At 47.6% G+C, this 16,189-nt stretch overlaps 1 protein-coding gene across 2 annotated transcripts in view; it reads right to left on the bottom strand.

Annotated features, from left to right (window-relative positions):
• Window positions 1-16,189, bottom strand: part of dock3 (dedicator of cytokinesis 3) — a 427,692-nt gene that overhangs the window by 147,168 nt on the left and 264,335 nt on the right. For both annotated transcript variants that reach the window (XM_042324863.1, XM_042324864.1), the window contains exon 6: window positions 6,453-6,601. In XM_042324863.1, coding sequence (XP_042180797.1) covers window positions 6,453-6,601 — 149 coding nt within the window. The remainder of the gene's footprint in view (window positions 1-6,452; window positions 6,602-16,189) is intronic.

The following is a 16,189-nucleotide window of genomic DNA, read 5'->3' as shown; positions in this document are numbered from 1 at the left end:
TGACTGGCTGGCTGACTGGCTGGCTGACTGGATGACTGACTGGCTGGCTGACTGACTGGCTGACTGGATAACTGACTGGATGACTGACTGGATGACTGACTGGTTGACTGGATAACTGACTGTCAACTGGCTGGATGACTAACTGGATGACTGGCTGGCTGACTGACTGGTTGGCTGACTGGCTGGATGACTGACTGGCTGACTACCTGGATGACTGACTGGCTGACGACCTGGATGACTGACTGGCTGGCTGGCTGACTACATGGATGACTAACTGGCTGACTACCTGGATGACTGACTGGCTGACAACCTGGATGACTGACTGGCTGGCTGGCTGACTACATGGATGACTGAATGGCTGGCTGGCTGCCTACATGGATGACTGAATGGCTGGATGACTGACTGCCTGACTGGCTGGCTGACTGGATGACTGGCTGGATGACTTGCTGGCTGACTGGCTGGATGAATGGCTGGATGACTGGCTCCCTGGCTGGATGACTGGCTGGATGACTGGCTGGCTGGCTGACTGACTGGCTGACTGGATAACTGACTGGATGACTGACTAACTGGCTGGATGACTGACTGGATGACTGACTGGCTGACTGGATAACTGACTGTCAACTGGCTGGATGACTAACTGGATGACTGGCTGGCAGACTGACTGGTTGGCTGACTGGCTGGATGACTGACTGACTGGCTGGCTGACTACCTGGATGACTGACTGGCTGACGACCTGGATGACTGACTGGCTGGCTGGCTGACTACATGGATGACTAACTGGCTGACTACCTGGATGACTGACTGGCTGACAACCTGGATGACTGACTGGCTGGCTGGCTGACTACATGGATGACTGAATGGCTGGCTGGCTGCCTACATGGATGACTGAATGGCTGGATGACTGGCTAGCTGACTGGATAACTGACTGTCAACTGGCTGGATGACTGACTGGATGACTGGCTGGCTGACTGACTGGTTGGCTGACTGGCTGGATGACTGGCTGGCAGACTGGCTGGCTGACTGGATAACTGACTGTCAACTGGCTGGATGACTGACTGGATGACTGGCTAGCTGACTAACTGGCTGGATGACTGGCTGGCTGACTGGATAACTGACTGTCAACTGGCTGGATGACTGACTGGATGACTGGCTGGCTGACTGACTGGTTGGCTGACTGGCTGGATGACTGGCTGGCAGACTGGCTGGCTGACTGGATAACTGACTGTCAACTGGCTGGATGACTGACTGGATGACTGGCTAGCTGACTAACTGGCTGGATGACTGGCTGGATGACTGGCTGGCTGACTGACTGGTTGGCTGACTGACTGGATGACTGACTAACTGGCTGGATGACTGACTGGATGACTGACTCACTGGCTGGACGACTGACTGGATGACTGGCTGGCTGACTGGATAACTGACTGTCAACTGGCTGGATGACTGACTGGATGACTGGCTGGCTGACTGACTGGTTGGCTGACTGGCTGGATGACTGGATGACTGGCTGGCTGACTGGTTGGCTGACTGACTGGATGACTGACTAACTGGCTGGATGACTGACTGGATGACTGACTCACTGGCTGGACGACTGACTGGATGACTGGCTGGCTGACTGGATAACTGACTGACAACTGGCTGGATGACTGACTGGATGACTGGCTGGCTGACTGACTGGTTGGCTGATTGGCTGGATGACTGGCTGGATGACTGGATAACTGGCTGTCAACTGGCTGGATGACTGACTGGATGACTGGCTAGCTGACTAACTGGATGGATGACTGACTGGATGACTGGCTGGCTGACTGGATAACTGACTGTCAACTGGCTGGATGACTGACTGGATGACTGACTGGATAACTGACTGTCGACTGGCTGGATGACTGGCTGACTGACTGGATGACTGACTAACTGGCTGGATGACTGACTGGATGACTGACTAACTGGCTGGATGACTGACTGGATGACTGGCAGGCTGACTGTCAACTGGCTGGATGACTGACTGGATGACTGGCTGGCTAACTGGATAACCGCCTTTCGACTGGCTGAATGACTGACTGGATGACTGGCTGACTGACTGGATGACTGACTAACTGGCTGGATGACTGACTGGATGACTGACTAACTGGCTGGATGACTGACTGGATGACTGGCTGGCTGACTGGATAACTGACTGTCAACTGGCAGGATGACTGACTGGATGACTGACTGGCTGGCTGGCTGACTACCTGGATGACTGACTGGCTGGCTGACTACCTGGATGACTGACTGGCTGACGACCTGGATGACTGACTGGCTGGCTGGCTGACTACATGGATGACTAACTGGCTGACTACCTGGATGACTGACTGGCTGACAACCTAGATGACTGACTGTCTGGCTGGCTGACTACATGGATGACTGAATGGCTGGATGACTGACTGGCTGACTGGATGACTGGCTGGATGACTTGCTGGCTGACTGGCTGGATGAATGGCTGGATGACTGGCTCGCTGGCTGGATGACTGGCTGGATGACTGGCTGGCTGACTGACTGGCTGGATGACTGGCTGGATGACTGGCTGGCTGACTGGCTGGCTGACTGGATGACTGACTGGCTGGCTGACTGGCTGACTGGATAACTGACTGGATGACTGACTAACTGGCTGTATGACTGACTGGCTGACTGGATAACTGACTGTCAACTGGCTGGATGACTAACTGGATGACTGGCTGGCTGACTGACTGGTTGGCTGACTGGCTGGATGACTGGCTGGATGACTGGCTGACTGACTGGATGACTGACTAACTGGCTGGATGACTGACTGGATGACTGACTAACTGGCTGGATGACTGACTGGATGACTGGCTGGCTGACTGTCAACTGGCTGGATGACTGACTGGATGACTGGCTGGCTGACTGGATAACCGCCTTTTGACTGGCTGAATGACTGACTGGATGACTGGCTGACTGACTGGATGACTGACTAACTGGCTGGATGACTGACTGGATGACTGACTAACTGGCTGGATGACTGACTGGATGACTGGCTGGCTGACTGGATAACTGACTGTCAACTGGCTGGATGACTGACTGGATGACTGACTGGCTGACTGACTGGATGACTGACTAAATGGCTGGATGACTGACTGGATGACTGGCTGGCTGGCTGGATGACTGACTGGATGACTGGCTGGCTGACTAACTGGCTGGATGACTGACTGGATGACTGGCTGGCTGACTGGATAACTGACTGTCAACTGGCTGGATGACTGACTGGATGACTGAGTGGATGACAAGCTGGATGACTGACTGACTAACTGGCTGACTGGATGACTGACTGACTGGCCTAGTACCTGGATGACTGGAAGGCTGGATGACTGACTGGCTGACGGACTGGATGACTGGCTGGATGACTGACTGGATGACTGACTGGCTGGCTGACTGGAAGACTGGCTGGATGACTGGAAGACTGGATGACTGACTGGCTGGCTGACTGGAAGACTGGCTGGATGACTGACTGGCTGGCTGACTGACTGGCTGGATGACTGGAAGACTGGAGGACTGACTGAATGGCTGCCTGACTGAATGACTGGCTGACTGGCTGGATGACTGGCTGACTACCTGGATGACTGACTGACTTGCTTGCTGGCTGACTACCTGAATGACTGGCTGACTGGATGACTGGATGACTGGCTGGCTGACTGGATGACTGGCTGGCTGACTGACTGGCTGGATGACTTGCTGGCTGACTGGCTGGATGAATGGCTGGATGACTGGCTGGCTGGCTGGATGACTGGCTGGATGACTGGCTGGCTGACTGGCTGGCTGACTGGCTGGCTGACTGGATGACTGACTGGCTGGCTGACTGACTGGCTGACTGGATAACTGACTGGATGACTGACTGGATGACTGACTGGTTGACTGGATAACTGACTGTCAACTGGCTGGATGACTAACTGGATGACTGGCTGGCTGACTGACTGGTTGGCTGACTGGCTGGATGACTGACTGGCTGACTACCTGGATGACTGACTGGCTGACGACCTGGATGACTGACTGGCTGGCTGGCTGACTACATGGATGACTAACTGGCTGACTACCTGGATGACTGACTGGCTGACAACCTGGATGACTGACTGGCTGGCTGGCTGACTACATGGATGACTGAATGGCTGGCTGGCTGCCTACATGGATGACTGAATGGCTGGATGACTGACTGCCTGACTGGCTGGCTGACTGGATGACTGGCTGGATGACTTGCTGGCTGACTGGCTGGATGAATGGCTGGATGACTGGCTCCCTGGCTGGATGACTGGCTGGATGACTGGCTGGCTGGCTGACTGGCTGACTGGATAACTGACTGGATGACTGACTAACTGGCTGGATGACTGACTGGATGACTGACTGGCTGACTGGATAACTGACTGTCAACTGGCTGGATGACTAACTGGATGACTGGCTGGCAGACTGACTGGTTGGCTGACTGGCTGGATGACTGACTGGCTGGCTGACTACCTGGATGACTGACTGGCTGACGACCTGGATGACTGACTGGCTGGCTGGCTGACTACATGGATGACTAACTGGCTGACTACCTGGATGACTGACTGGCTGACAACCTAGATGACTGACTGTCTGGCTGGCTGACTACATGGATGACTGAATGGCTGGATGACTGACTGGCTGACTGGATGACTGACTGGATGACTGGCTGGATGACTTGCTGGCTGACTGGCTGGATGAATGGCTGGATGACTGGCTCGCTGGCTGGATGACTGGCTGGATGACTGGCTGGCTGACTGACTGGCTGGATGACTGGCTGGCTGACTGGCTGGCTGACTGGCTGGCTGACTGGATGACTGACTGGCTGGCTGACTGGCTGACTGGATAACTGACTGGATGACTGACTAACTGGCTGTATGACTGACTGGCTGACTGGATAACTGACTGTCAACTGGCTGGATGACTAACTGGATGACTGGCTGGCTGACTGACTGGTTGGCTGACTGGCTGGATGACTGGCTGGATGACTGGCTGACTGACTGGATGACTGACTAACTGGCTGGATGACTGACTGGATGACTGACTAACTGGCTGGATGACTGACTGGATGACTGGCTGGCTGACTGTCAACTGGCTGGATGACTGACTGGATGACTGGCTGGCTGACTGGATAACCGCCTTTTGACTGGCTGAATGACTGACTGGATGACTGGCTGACTGACTGGATGACTGACTAACTGGCTGGATGACTGACTGGATGACTGACTAACTGGCTGGATGACTGACTGGATGACTGGCTGGCTGACTGGATAACTGACTGTCAACTGGCTGGATGACTGACTGGATGACTGACTGGCTGACTGACTGGATGACTGACTAAATGGCTGGATGACTGACTGGATGACTGGCTGGCTGGCTGGATGACTGACTGGATGACTGGCTGGCTGACTAACTGGCTGGATGACTGACTGGATGACTGGCTGGCTGACTGGATAACTGACTGTCAACTGGCTGGATGACTGACTGGATGACTGAGTGGATGACAAGCTGGATGACTGACTGACTAACTGGCTGACTGGATGACTGACTGACTGGCCTAGTACCTGGATGACTGGAAGGCTGGATGACTGACTGGCTGACGGACTGGATGACTGGCTGGATGACTGACTGGATGACTGACTGGCTGGCTGACTGGAAGACTGGCTGGATGACTGGAAGACTGGATGACTGACTGGCTGGCTGACTGGAAGACTGGCTGGATGACTGACTGGCTGGCTGACTGACTGGCTGGATGACTGGAAGACTGGAGGACTGACTGAATGGCTGCCTGACTGAATGACTGGCTGACTGGCTGGATGACTGGCTGACTACCTGGATGACTGACTGACTTGCTTGCTGGCTGACTACCTGAATGACTGGCTGGCTGACTGCCTGAATGACTGGCTGGCTGACTACCTGAATGACTGGCTGGCTGACTACCTGAATGACTGGCTGGCTGACTACCTGGATTACTGACTGGCTGGCTACCTGAATGACTGGCTGGCTGACTACCTGAATGACTGACAGCTGAACATAATATGGTGCCGTCTCAGACTCCACTAAGGCGATGGTCGTTTATACTCAGACACCCAGACACTACTAATATAACGAGGTGAGCTGTTGACTCAGGTCTAAGTGTTGAGGGCCAGATAAGACAAGCTTAAGGAGGGAGTGGTTTGATGGCTCAGTTGTTTGAAGCTACAAGGAGGGAGTAGTTTGATGGCTCAGTTGTTTGAAGCTGCTAGTCTCTGGTCCCAGGTACCATTCAGGCACTACTCACTGCCGTACCGTAGAGCAAAGCATTTATCTCCTACGATTGATGTAACTGGTCTGTTGGTGCTGCTCCCAGCCTTGTGTTCGTGTACTTGTTTGGATGGAAAAGAAAGTATCTATTTTATTCTCAGGTGAGGCTGAATGGTAAGGTAACTTACTCGTTGCCCCAGTCCAGGCGGATGGTGATGTGTCTCTTGACGTCTTTGACCTGGTCCTGTGTCAGGTGACCAGACAACATCTGTCTCCGAAGGTCAAACAGCTCGTTCATCACGTGACGCAGCTTGTAGAACAAGTCCACCTTGTGTTTCTGTAGGAGGGAGGGGAGAGGGAGAGGAGAGAGAGAGAGAGAAGAGAGAGAGAGGGAGGGAGAGAGATAAAGGAGAGAGAGAGGGAGGGAGGGAGGGAGGGAGGGAGGGGGGGAGGGAGGGAGGGAGAGAGAGAGAGAGAGAGAGAGAGAGAGAGGGAGGGAGAGAGAGAGAGAGGGAGGAGAGAGAGAGAGAGAGAGAGAGAGAGAGAGAGAGAGAGAGAGAGAGAGAGAGAGAGAGAAGAGAGAGAGAGGGAGAGAGAGAGGCGAGAGAGAGAAGAGAGAGAGAGGGCGGGAGAGAGAGAGGGAGGGAGAGAGAGGGAGGGAGAGAGAGGGAGGGGAGAGAGGGAGGGGAGAGAGAGGAGAGAGAGAGGAGAGAGAGAGGAGAGGGGAGAGAGAGAGGTAGGAGAGAGAGAGAGAGAGAGAGAGAAAATGGAGATGTATGGGTAAACCACTTCTCCAATCTTTTTGGCTCTATAACAAAGAATAAAGAGCAAAAACATATACATGATCAAATACAGATCTTAGAATCAACTATTAAAGACTACCAGAACCCACTGGATTCTCCAATTACATTGAATGAGTTACAGGACAAAATAAAAACCCTCCAACCCAAAAAGGCCTGTGGTGTTGATGGTATCCTCAATGAAATGATCAAATATACAGACAACAAATTCCAATTGGCTATACTAAAACTCTTTAACATCATACTTAGCTCTGGCATCTTCCCCAATATTTGGAACCAAGGACTAATCACTCCAATCCACAAAAGTGGAGACAAATTTGACCCCAATAACTACCGTGGAATATGTGTCAACAGTAACCTTGGGAAAATCCTCAGCATTATTATTAACAGGAGACTCGTACATTTCCTCAATGAAAACAATGTACTGAGCAAATGTCAAATTGGCTTTTTACCAAAGTACCGTACAACAGACCATGTATTCACCCTGCACACCTTAATTGACAACCAAACAAACCAAAACAAAGGCAAAGTCTTCTCATGCTTTGTTGATTTCAAAAAAGCCTTTGACTCAATCTGGCATGAGGGTCTGCTATACAAACTGATGGAAAGTGGTGTTGGGGGTAAAACATACGACATTATAAAATCCATGTACACAAACAACAAGTGTGCGGTTAAAATTGGCAAAAAACACACACATTTCTTCACACAGGGTCGTGGGGTTAGACAGGGATGCAGCTTAAGCCCCACCCTCTTCAACACATATATCAACGAATTGGCGCGGGCACTAGAAAAGTCTGCAGCACCCGGCCTCCCCCTGCTAGAATCCGAAGTCAAATGTCTGCTGTTTGCTGATGATCTGGTGCTTCTGTCACCAACCAAGGAGGGCCTACAGCAGCACCTAGATCTTATGCACAAATTCTGTCAGACCTGGGCGCTGACAGTAAACCTCAGTAAGACCAAAATAATGGTGTTCCAAAAAAGGTCCAGTCACCAGGACCACAAATACAAATTCCATCTAGACACTGTTGCCCTAGAGCACACAAAAAACTATACATACCTTGGCCTAAACATCAGCGCCACAGGTAACTTCCACAAAGCTGTGAACGATCTGAGAGACAAGGCAAGAAGGGCATTCTATGCCATCAAAAGAAACATACATTTCAACATACCAATTAGGATTTGGCTAAAAATACTTGAATCAGTCATAGAGCCCATTGCCCTTTATGGTTGTGAGGTCTGGGGTCCGCTCACCAACCAAGACTTCACAAAATGGGACAAACACCAAATTGAGACTCTGCACGCAGAATTCTGCAAAAATATCCTCCGTGTACAACGTAGAACACCAAATAATGCATGCAGAGCAGAATTAGGCCGATACCCACTAATTATCAAAATCCAGAAAAGAGCCGTTAAATTCTACAACCACCTAAAAGGAAGCGATTCACAAACCTTCCATAACAAAGCCATCACCTACAGAGAGATGAACCTGGAGAAGAGTCCCTAAGCAAGCTGGTCCTGGGGCTCTGTTCACAAACACAAACACACCCTACAGAGCCCCAGGACAACAGCACAATTAGACCCAACCAAATCATGAGAAAACAAAAAGATAATTACTTGACACATTGGAAAGAATTAACAAAAAAACAGAGCAAACTAGAATGCTATTTGGCCCTACACAGAGAGTACACAGTGGCAGAATACCTGACCACTGTGACTGACCCAAAATTAAGGAAAGCTTTGACTATGTACAGACTCAGTGAGCATAGCCTTGCTATTGAGAAAGGCCGCCGTATGCCCAATGTATGACCATATTAGAGAGACATATTTCCCTCAGATTACCCAGATCCACAAATAATTCGAAAACAAATCCAATTTTGAAAAACTCCCGTATCTACTGGGTGAAATTCCAGAGTGTGCCATCACAGCAGCAAGATTTGTGACCTGTTGCCACGAGAAAAGGGCAACCAGTGAAGAACAAACACCATTGTAAATACAACCCATATTTATGCTTATTTATTTTATCTTGTGTCCTTTAACCATTTGTACATTGCTAAAACACTGTATATATATATATAATATGACATTTGTAATGTCTTTACTGTTTTGAAACTTCTGTATGTGTAATGTATACTGTTAATTTTTGTTGTTTTTCACTTTATATATTCACTTTGTATGTTGTCTACCTCACTTGCTTTGGCAATGTTAACACATGTTTCCCATGCCAATAAAGCCCTTGAATTGAATTGAATTGAATTGAGAGAGAGGGAGGGAGAGAGAGGGAGGAGAGAGAGGGAGAGAGAGGGAGGGAGAGAGAGAGGAGAGGGAGGGAGAGAGAGAGGAGAGAGATATATATATACTGTATATATATATATTTATATATATATATAGAGAGAGAGAGAGAGAGAGAGAGAGAGAGAGAGAGAGAGATCATATTTAATATCCCGTGTAAACAGGCTACGATACAGTTTGCTCTATGGCCAAAATGTGTGTGAGTGAGACTGAAGGTACAGTAAATATTTACACAAGTCAAAAAGAAAACAAAGATGATGTACATCTTAGGTTCATAGTCTATAAGCAAAGTAAGATCACTTAGCTCCACAGTACACTACAGAAGATCTAGTCATAGACTGTGGAAGTCTTTACAAAACCAATGCAGGGATGTTTCACTTAACGACAGACACTTCTATTTCCACTCGTCCTTCGCTCGCTATCTGATCTGCCAAGAATAAAATGTCCATCTTCACAGACCAATTTCATGTTCACTGAAAACGTCTGAGTAAGTCAGAGCAAGTCAGCACACCGTTTACATTGGGCCAAATCAACATACCGTCCCTGTCGGACATGACTTAACAATCAGATCATAACACAGCCTTGATCCAAACTGAAGCCCTCCTGAGGCAACCTAGTCCCTGGAAAGGGTTGCCAAAAGCATTGGAATGTAAACAAATTCTGCACAATTGTCTATTTCTCCACTCAGCTCATTCAAAACAGCCTTTCACTCAGGGACCACAATAATTACCTTTTTTAGTTTACAAATGTAGAAAGCATCCATTATACTGAGATAACGTAGTGTCTGGCTTAAAGAGATACGGATTACAGCTGATCCCTTACATACAGATGCTGTATCTTCATAATTTTGTTGCAGGAAATGCAAACTTTCATTTCATCAGACTGGCCTCTGCCTGGGGTCTCCAAGTCACTAAGTCTGCCCCCTGGGGGCCTCTAACAGGCAATAACCTATCACAACTTTAATGAGCTACTCTAAGACAATATCACATCTTTACTGGTAGAAGGAGGCCCTACTCAAAGACAATATAACATCTTTACTGGTAGAAGGAGGCTCTACTCAAAGACAATATCACATCTTTACTGGTAGAAGGAGGCCCTACTCAAAGACAATATCACATCTTTACTGGTAGAAGGAGGCTCTACTCAAAGACAATATCACATCTTTACTGGTAGAGGAGTCAGTCAACAGTACTGGAGCAGCACTGGGACCTCTGATCCACTGGGAGGAGTAAGTAGAAGATCAAGAGGACCGGAATACATTGTATGGTACAGTGGTATGGTAGGAATGGTGTTATGGATAGAGATAAAATAAGATATAGATAGAGATTTAAAAAAAACATGGAAAGAGAGAGAGAGAGACGGAGAATTAGAGATTGAGAGAGATAGAGGACCACACAGGTTATTATAGAAAGTGTTCCCTAAATGGTGCCAGTGTGGGGTTAATAGGCTTGCAAAGGGTCATAAACTTTCCATTAAATTTCCAGAAGTTTAGGGCCCGAATGCATAGTATGAAGTTAAGCCCTGGGATTTTGGGGGATTTTGCTTAAATTCAACAGAAAAGTTATCTTATAACAAGTGAACACATGATACAAGTAATACACATAAGGCAATTCGAGGTTTTGTAAATAGAGTCATGCCGCAGTGTTGGTGATCATACCCTGATGAAGACAGTTTGGCTGTCGAAACATTGGTAATTCAATTTTTGCATCTGAGCTCCTAGAGTGTGCGGCTCTCTTTTATTTTCAAGTGTTCTACTCCGCTAGCCAGCACCTCGTCTAAATAGGTGTGCGTTTCTTTTTCTTCTAGTTCGAGGTCTTGTGGCACATTGTGGTTAAACTAATCCCCAATTCAATAGAATTGCAACCCTCTGCACGCACAGTGCACTCTTCCATCACATGTACTGCTGATTCTCAAGATCTTGCACACTAATGAGATGCTATTGAGCCCACACTACTACACTGTCTGAGCCAAGGGCTACATGTTTTCTGGTAAGTTTTGATTACAATACTGGGTAGGGTGAATATATTTTATATGGCATACATGATGTTTTGTTAACTAGTAAATAGTAGCCTACTGCAAAGTGTGTTTAAATAATTTCTAACTTGTTAACAATTTCTGTTAGTTGATGCTCACAGGCAATGTGTATTGGAAGAGATTTCTGAATATTCTTCGCCCAGCATACACCCCTCCAACCAGAAATGCTTTAGCTACTCATTTGCTGGATGCAGAGTTCAGCAGAGTTCAAGTGAAGGTCAATACAATCATAGAGAAAGCAGACTGTATTGCAATCATCTCTGATGGGCGGTCGAATGTTCGTGGGCAAGGAATAATTAACTACACCATCTCCACCACTCAACCAGGATTCTACAAGAGCACAGACAGAAGGGACAACAGACACACTGGTCTCTACATTGCAGATGAGCTGAAGGCAGTCATTAATGACCTTGGACCACAGAAGGTATTTGCACTGGTGACAGACAATGCTGCGAACATGAAGGCTGCTTGGTCTAAAGTGGAGTCCTACCCTCACATCACACCCATTGGCTGTGCTGCTCATGCATTGAATCTGATCCTCAAGGACATCATGGCACTGAAAACAATGGATACACACTACAAGAGAGCCAAGGAAATGGTTGGGTATGTGAAGGGTAATCAAGTTATAGCAGCAATCTACCCCAAGCAAAGTGAGAAGAATAAGAGCACCACATTGAAGCTGCCCAGCAACACCCGTAGGGGTGGTGTTGTCATCATATTTGACAGTCTCCTGGAGGGGAAGGAGCTTCTCCAATAAATGGCCATAACACAGTCTGCCAATATGGACAGCCCAATCAAGAGGATCCTCCTGGATGATGTATTTTGGGAGAGAGTGGTAAGCAGCCTGAAACTCCTGAAACCTATAGCAGTAGCCATTGCACGGATTGAGGGAGACAATGCCATCCTGTCTGATGTTCAGACTCTGCTTGCAGACGTAAGAGAAGAAATCCGTACTGCCCTGCACACTTCACTGTTGCTCCAAGCAGAGGAAACTGCAGTTCTGAAATACATCAAAAAGCATGAAGACTTCTGCCTGAAGCCCATATACGCCACAGCGTACATTTTGGACAAGAACATCCTGTCTGGTGCAGAGATCAACAAGGCCTATGGTGTCATCACTACCATGTCTCGCCACCTTGGCCTGGATGAGGGCAAGGTTCTTGGCAGTCTGGCGAAGTACACTTCCAAGCAAGGGCTTTGGGATGGAGATGCAATATGGCAGCCGTGCCAACATATCTCATCATCCACCTGGTGGAAGGGACTTTGTGGATCTGAGGCTCTTTCCCCTGTTGCCTCCATCATCCACCAAATCCCACCAACATCAGCCGCCTCAGAGCGCAACTGGTCCTTGTTTGGAAACACACACACCAAAGCACGCAACAGGCTGACCAATACAAGGGTTGCAAAATTGGTGGCCATCTGGGCAAATATGAGGCTTTTTGAGCCTGACAACGAGCCATCGTCAACAAAGTTGGAAAGTGACAGTGAAAATGAGGCCACAGAGGCTGATGTTGAAGAGGTGGACATTGAGGAGGTCCAGGGAGAAGACATGGAAGCCTGAGAGGAAGACAACCAAAGCTTTAGTTTCTAGACAATCATTTTACAGGTGTATGTTGAAAACGTTTTTGGGAGATGCGATGGATCATTGGGGATCATTCAATATTCTCTTTCTTTTGTTGTTCAGTGAAATCATCCCATGTGAAGAGTCAACTCATTTAATTAAAGTTCAATTCGTAACAAAATAGTATTTTTATATTTGTTTAGGAAGGATTTAATCATTTGTAATGATGTCTACTTATGATGATGTAATGGGATTCTTCCGTCGAAGGAGAGGACCAAAATGCAGCGTGGTTGAAATTCATGTTTGTTTTTAATAAGAAAACTATACATGAAAAAACTACAAAAACATGTAAACCCGAAACAGTCCCGTGTGACACAAACACTGACACAGGAAACAATCACCCACAAAACCAAACACCAAACAAGCTACCTAAATATGGTTCCCAATCAGAGACAATGACTAACACCTGCCTCTGATTGAGAACCATATCAGGCCAAACACAGAAACAGACAAACTAGACACACAACATAGAATGCCCACTCAGATCACACCCTGACCCAACAAAACATAGAAACATACAAAGCAAACTATGGTCAGGGTGTGACAGATTAGGTCAAATGTTTATGTTTCAGTCTCCATATGATATGGTAAATATAAACAATGCAAAAAAACATCTACATTTAAATGGTATTAATATTAATGTGTATATATTTCCATTAATTCCCATATATTCCTGTTAATTCCCATATATTCCCATTAATTCCCATATATTCTCGTTAATTCCCATATATTCCCGTTAATTCCCATATATTCCCTTAAATTCACACGAAAAGTTTCCACCTTTGAACATTCCCCAAAATGTGCAACCCTAAAAGTGTTCCCTAAATGATCACAGTTTGATGTTAATATATTATATTCAGTAGACTGCATTGCTAATGTAGCTCAATGTATCTGGCTGAGCCAACTAAGGAAAGGTCAGACAAGTCATATTTCCATCAATGTATCCTCATTATAAACTCAGTGAGAGCGAGAGAAAGAGACAAGGCAAGAAGGGCATTCTATGCCATCAAAAGGAACATAAAATTTCAACTTACCAATTAGGATCTGTCTAAAAATACTTGAATCAGTTATTGAACCCATTGCCCTTTATGGTTGTGAGGTCTGGGGTCCGCTCACCAACCAAGAACTCACAAAATGGGTTCAACACCAAATTGAGACTCAGCATGCAGAATCCTGCAAAAATATCCTCCGTGTACAATGTAGAACACGAAATAATACATGCATAGCAGAATCAGGCCGATACCCGTTAATGATCAAAATCCAGAAAAGACCATTTCATTCTACAACCACCTAAAAGGAAGAAATTCTAAAACCTTCCATAACAAAGCCGTCACCTACAGAGAGATGAACCTGGAGAAGAGTCCCCTAAGCAAGCTGGTCCTGGGGCTCTGTTCACAAACACAAACACACCCTACAGAGCCCCAGGACAGCAACACAATTAGACCCAACCAAATCATGAGAAAACAAAAAGATAATTACTTGACACATTGGAAAGAATTAACAAAAAAACAGAGCAAACTAGAATGCTATTTGGCCCTAAACAGAGAGTACACAGTGGCAGAATACCTGACCACTGTGACTGACCCAAACTTAAGGAAAGCTTTGGCTATGTACAGACTCAGTGAGCATAGCCTTGCTATTGAGAAAGGTCGCCGTAGGCAGACATGGCTCTCAAGAGAAGACAAGACTTGGGTGACTTGTCTTTGACAATTTTTAGGGCCTTCCTCTGACACCGCCTGGTATAGAGGTCCTGGATGTCAGAAAACTTGGCCCCAGTGATGTGCTGGGCCGTACGCACTACCCTCTGTGGCGCCTTATGGTCAGATGTCAAGCAGTTGCCATACCAGGCGGTGATGCAACCGGTCAGGATGCTTTCGATGGTGCAGCTGTAGAACAATTTGAGGATCTGGAGACCCATGCTAAATCTTTTCAGTCTCCTGAGGGGTAAAATGTGTTGTCGTGCCCTCTTCACAACTGTCTTGGTATGTTTGCACCATGATAGTTTGTTGGTGATGTGGTCACCAAGGTACTTGAAACTCTCGACCCGCTCCACTACAGCCCTGTCGATGTTAATGGGGGCCTGTTTGGCCCTCCTTTTCCTGTAGTCCACAATCAGCTCCTTTGTCTTGATCACATTGAGGGAGAGGTTGTTGTCCTGGCACCACACTGACAGGTCTCTAACCTCCTCCCTATAGGCTGTCTCATCGTTGTTAGTGATCAGCACACACCCCTGCACACACCCCTGAGGGGCCCCAGGGTTGAGGATAAGCGGGGTCTTTAGCTTAATGATGAGTTTTGTGGGCACTATGGTGTTGAACGCTGAGCTGTAGTCAAAGAACAACATTCTCACATAGGTGTTCCTTTTGTACAGGTGGGAGAGAGCAGTGTGAAGTGCGAATGAGATTGCGTCATCTGTGTATCTGTTGGGTCAGTATGCAAATTGGAGTGGGTCTAGGGTTTCTGGCATGATGGTGTTGATGTGAGCCATGGCCTTTCAAAGGCCTTCATGGCTACTAATGTGAGTGCCCCGGGGCTGTAGTCATTTAGGCAGGTTACCTTCACTTCCTTGGGCACAGGGAATATGGTGGTCTGCTTGAAACATGTTGATATTACAGGCATTACAGACGCGGTCAGGGAGAGGTTGAAAATGTCAGTGAAGACACTTGCCAGTTGGTCCGGTCATGCTTTGAGTACAAGTCCTGGTAATATGTCTGGCCACACGGTTTTGTGAATGTTGACCTGTTTAAAGGTCTTGCTCACATCGGCTACGGAGAGAGTTATCACACAGACGTCCGGAACAGCTGGTGCTGTCATGCATGCTTCAGTGAGCATAAAAGGCATTTAGCTCGTCTGGTAGGCTCACATGGGGTTCAATTCCCTGTGGGGGTCAATACCCAGAACCAGAGACACTTTCAGGGGTCAATACCCAGAACCAGAGACACTTTTGGGGGTCAATACCTGGGTCAAAGAGAGAGAAAGAGAGAGAGAGAGAGAAAGAGAGAGAGAGAGGGAGAGAGAGCGAGGGGGGAGAGAGAGAGAGAGAGAGAAAGAGAGAGAGAAGAGAGAGAGAGAGAGAGAGAGAAGAGAGAGAGAGAGAGAGAGAGAGAAAGAGAGATAGAGAGAGAGAAAGAGAGAGAGAGAGACTCCTGCCAATGGTGTGAAGTTCTCTTCATCTGTCTCT

Source organism: Oncorhynchus tshawytscha, linkage group LG07 (genome assembly GCF_018296145.1).
Source record: "Oncorhynchus tshawytscha isolate Ot180627B linkage group LG07, Otsh_v2.0, whole genome shotgun sequence".
Lineage (NCBI taxonomy): Eukaryota > Metazoa > Chordata > Actinopteri > Salmoniformes > Salmonidae > Oncorhynchus > Oncorhynchus tshawytscha.
This window is presented reverse-complemented; position numbering and strand designations above follow the sequence as displayed.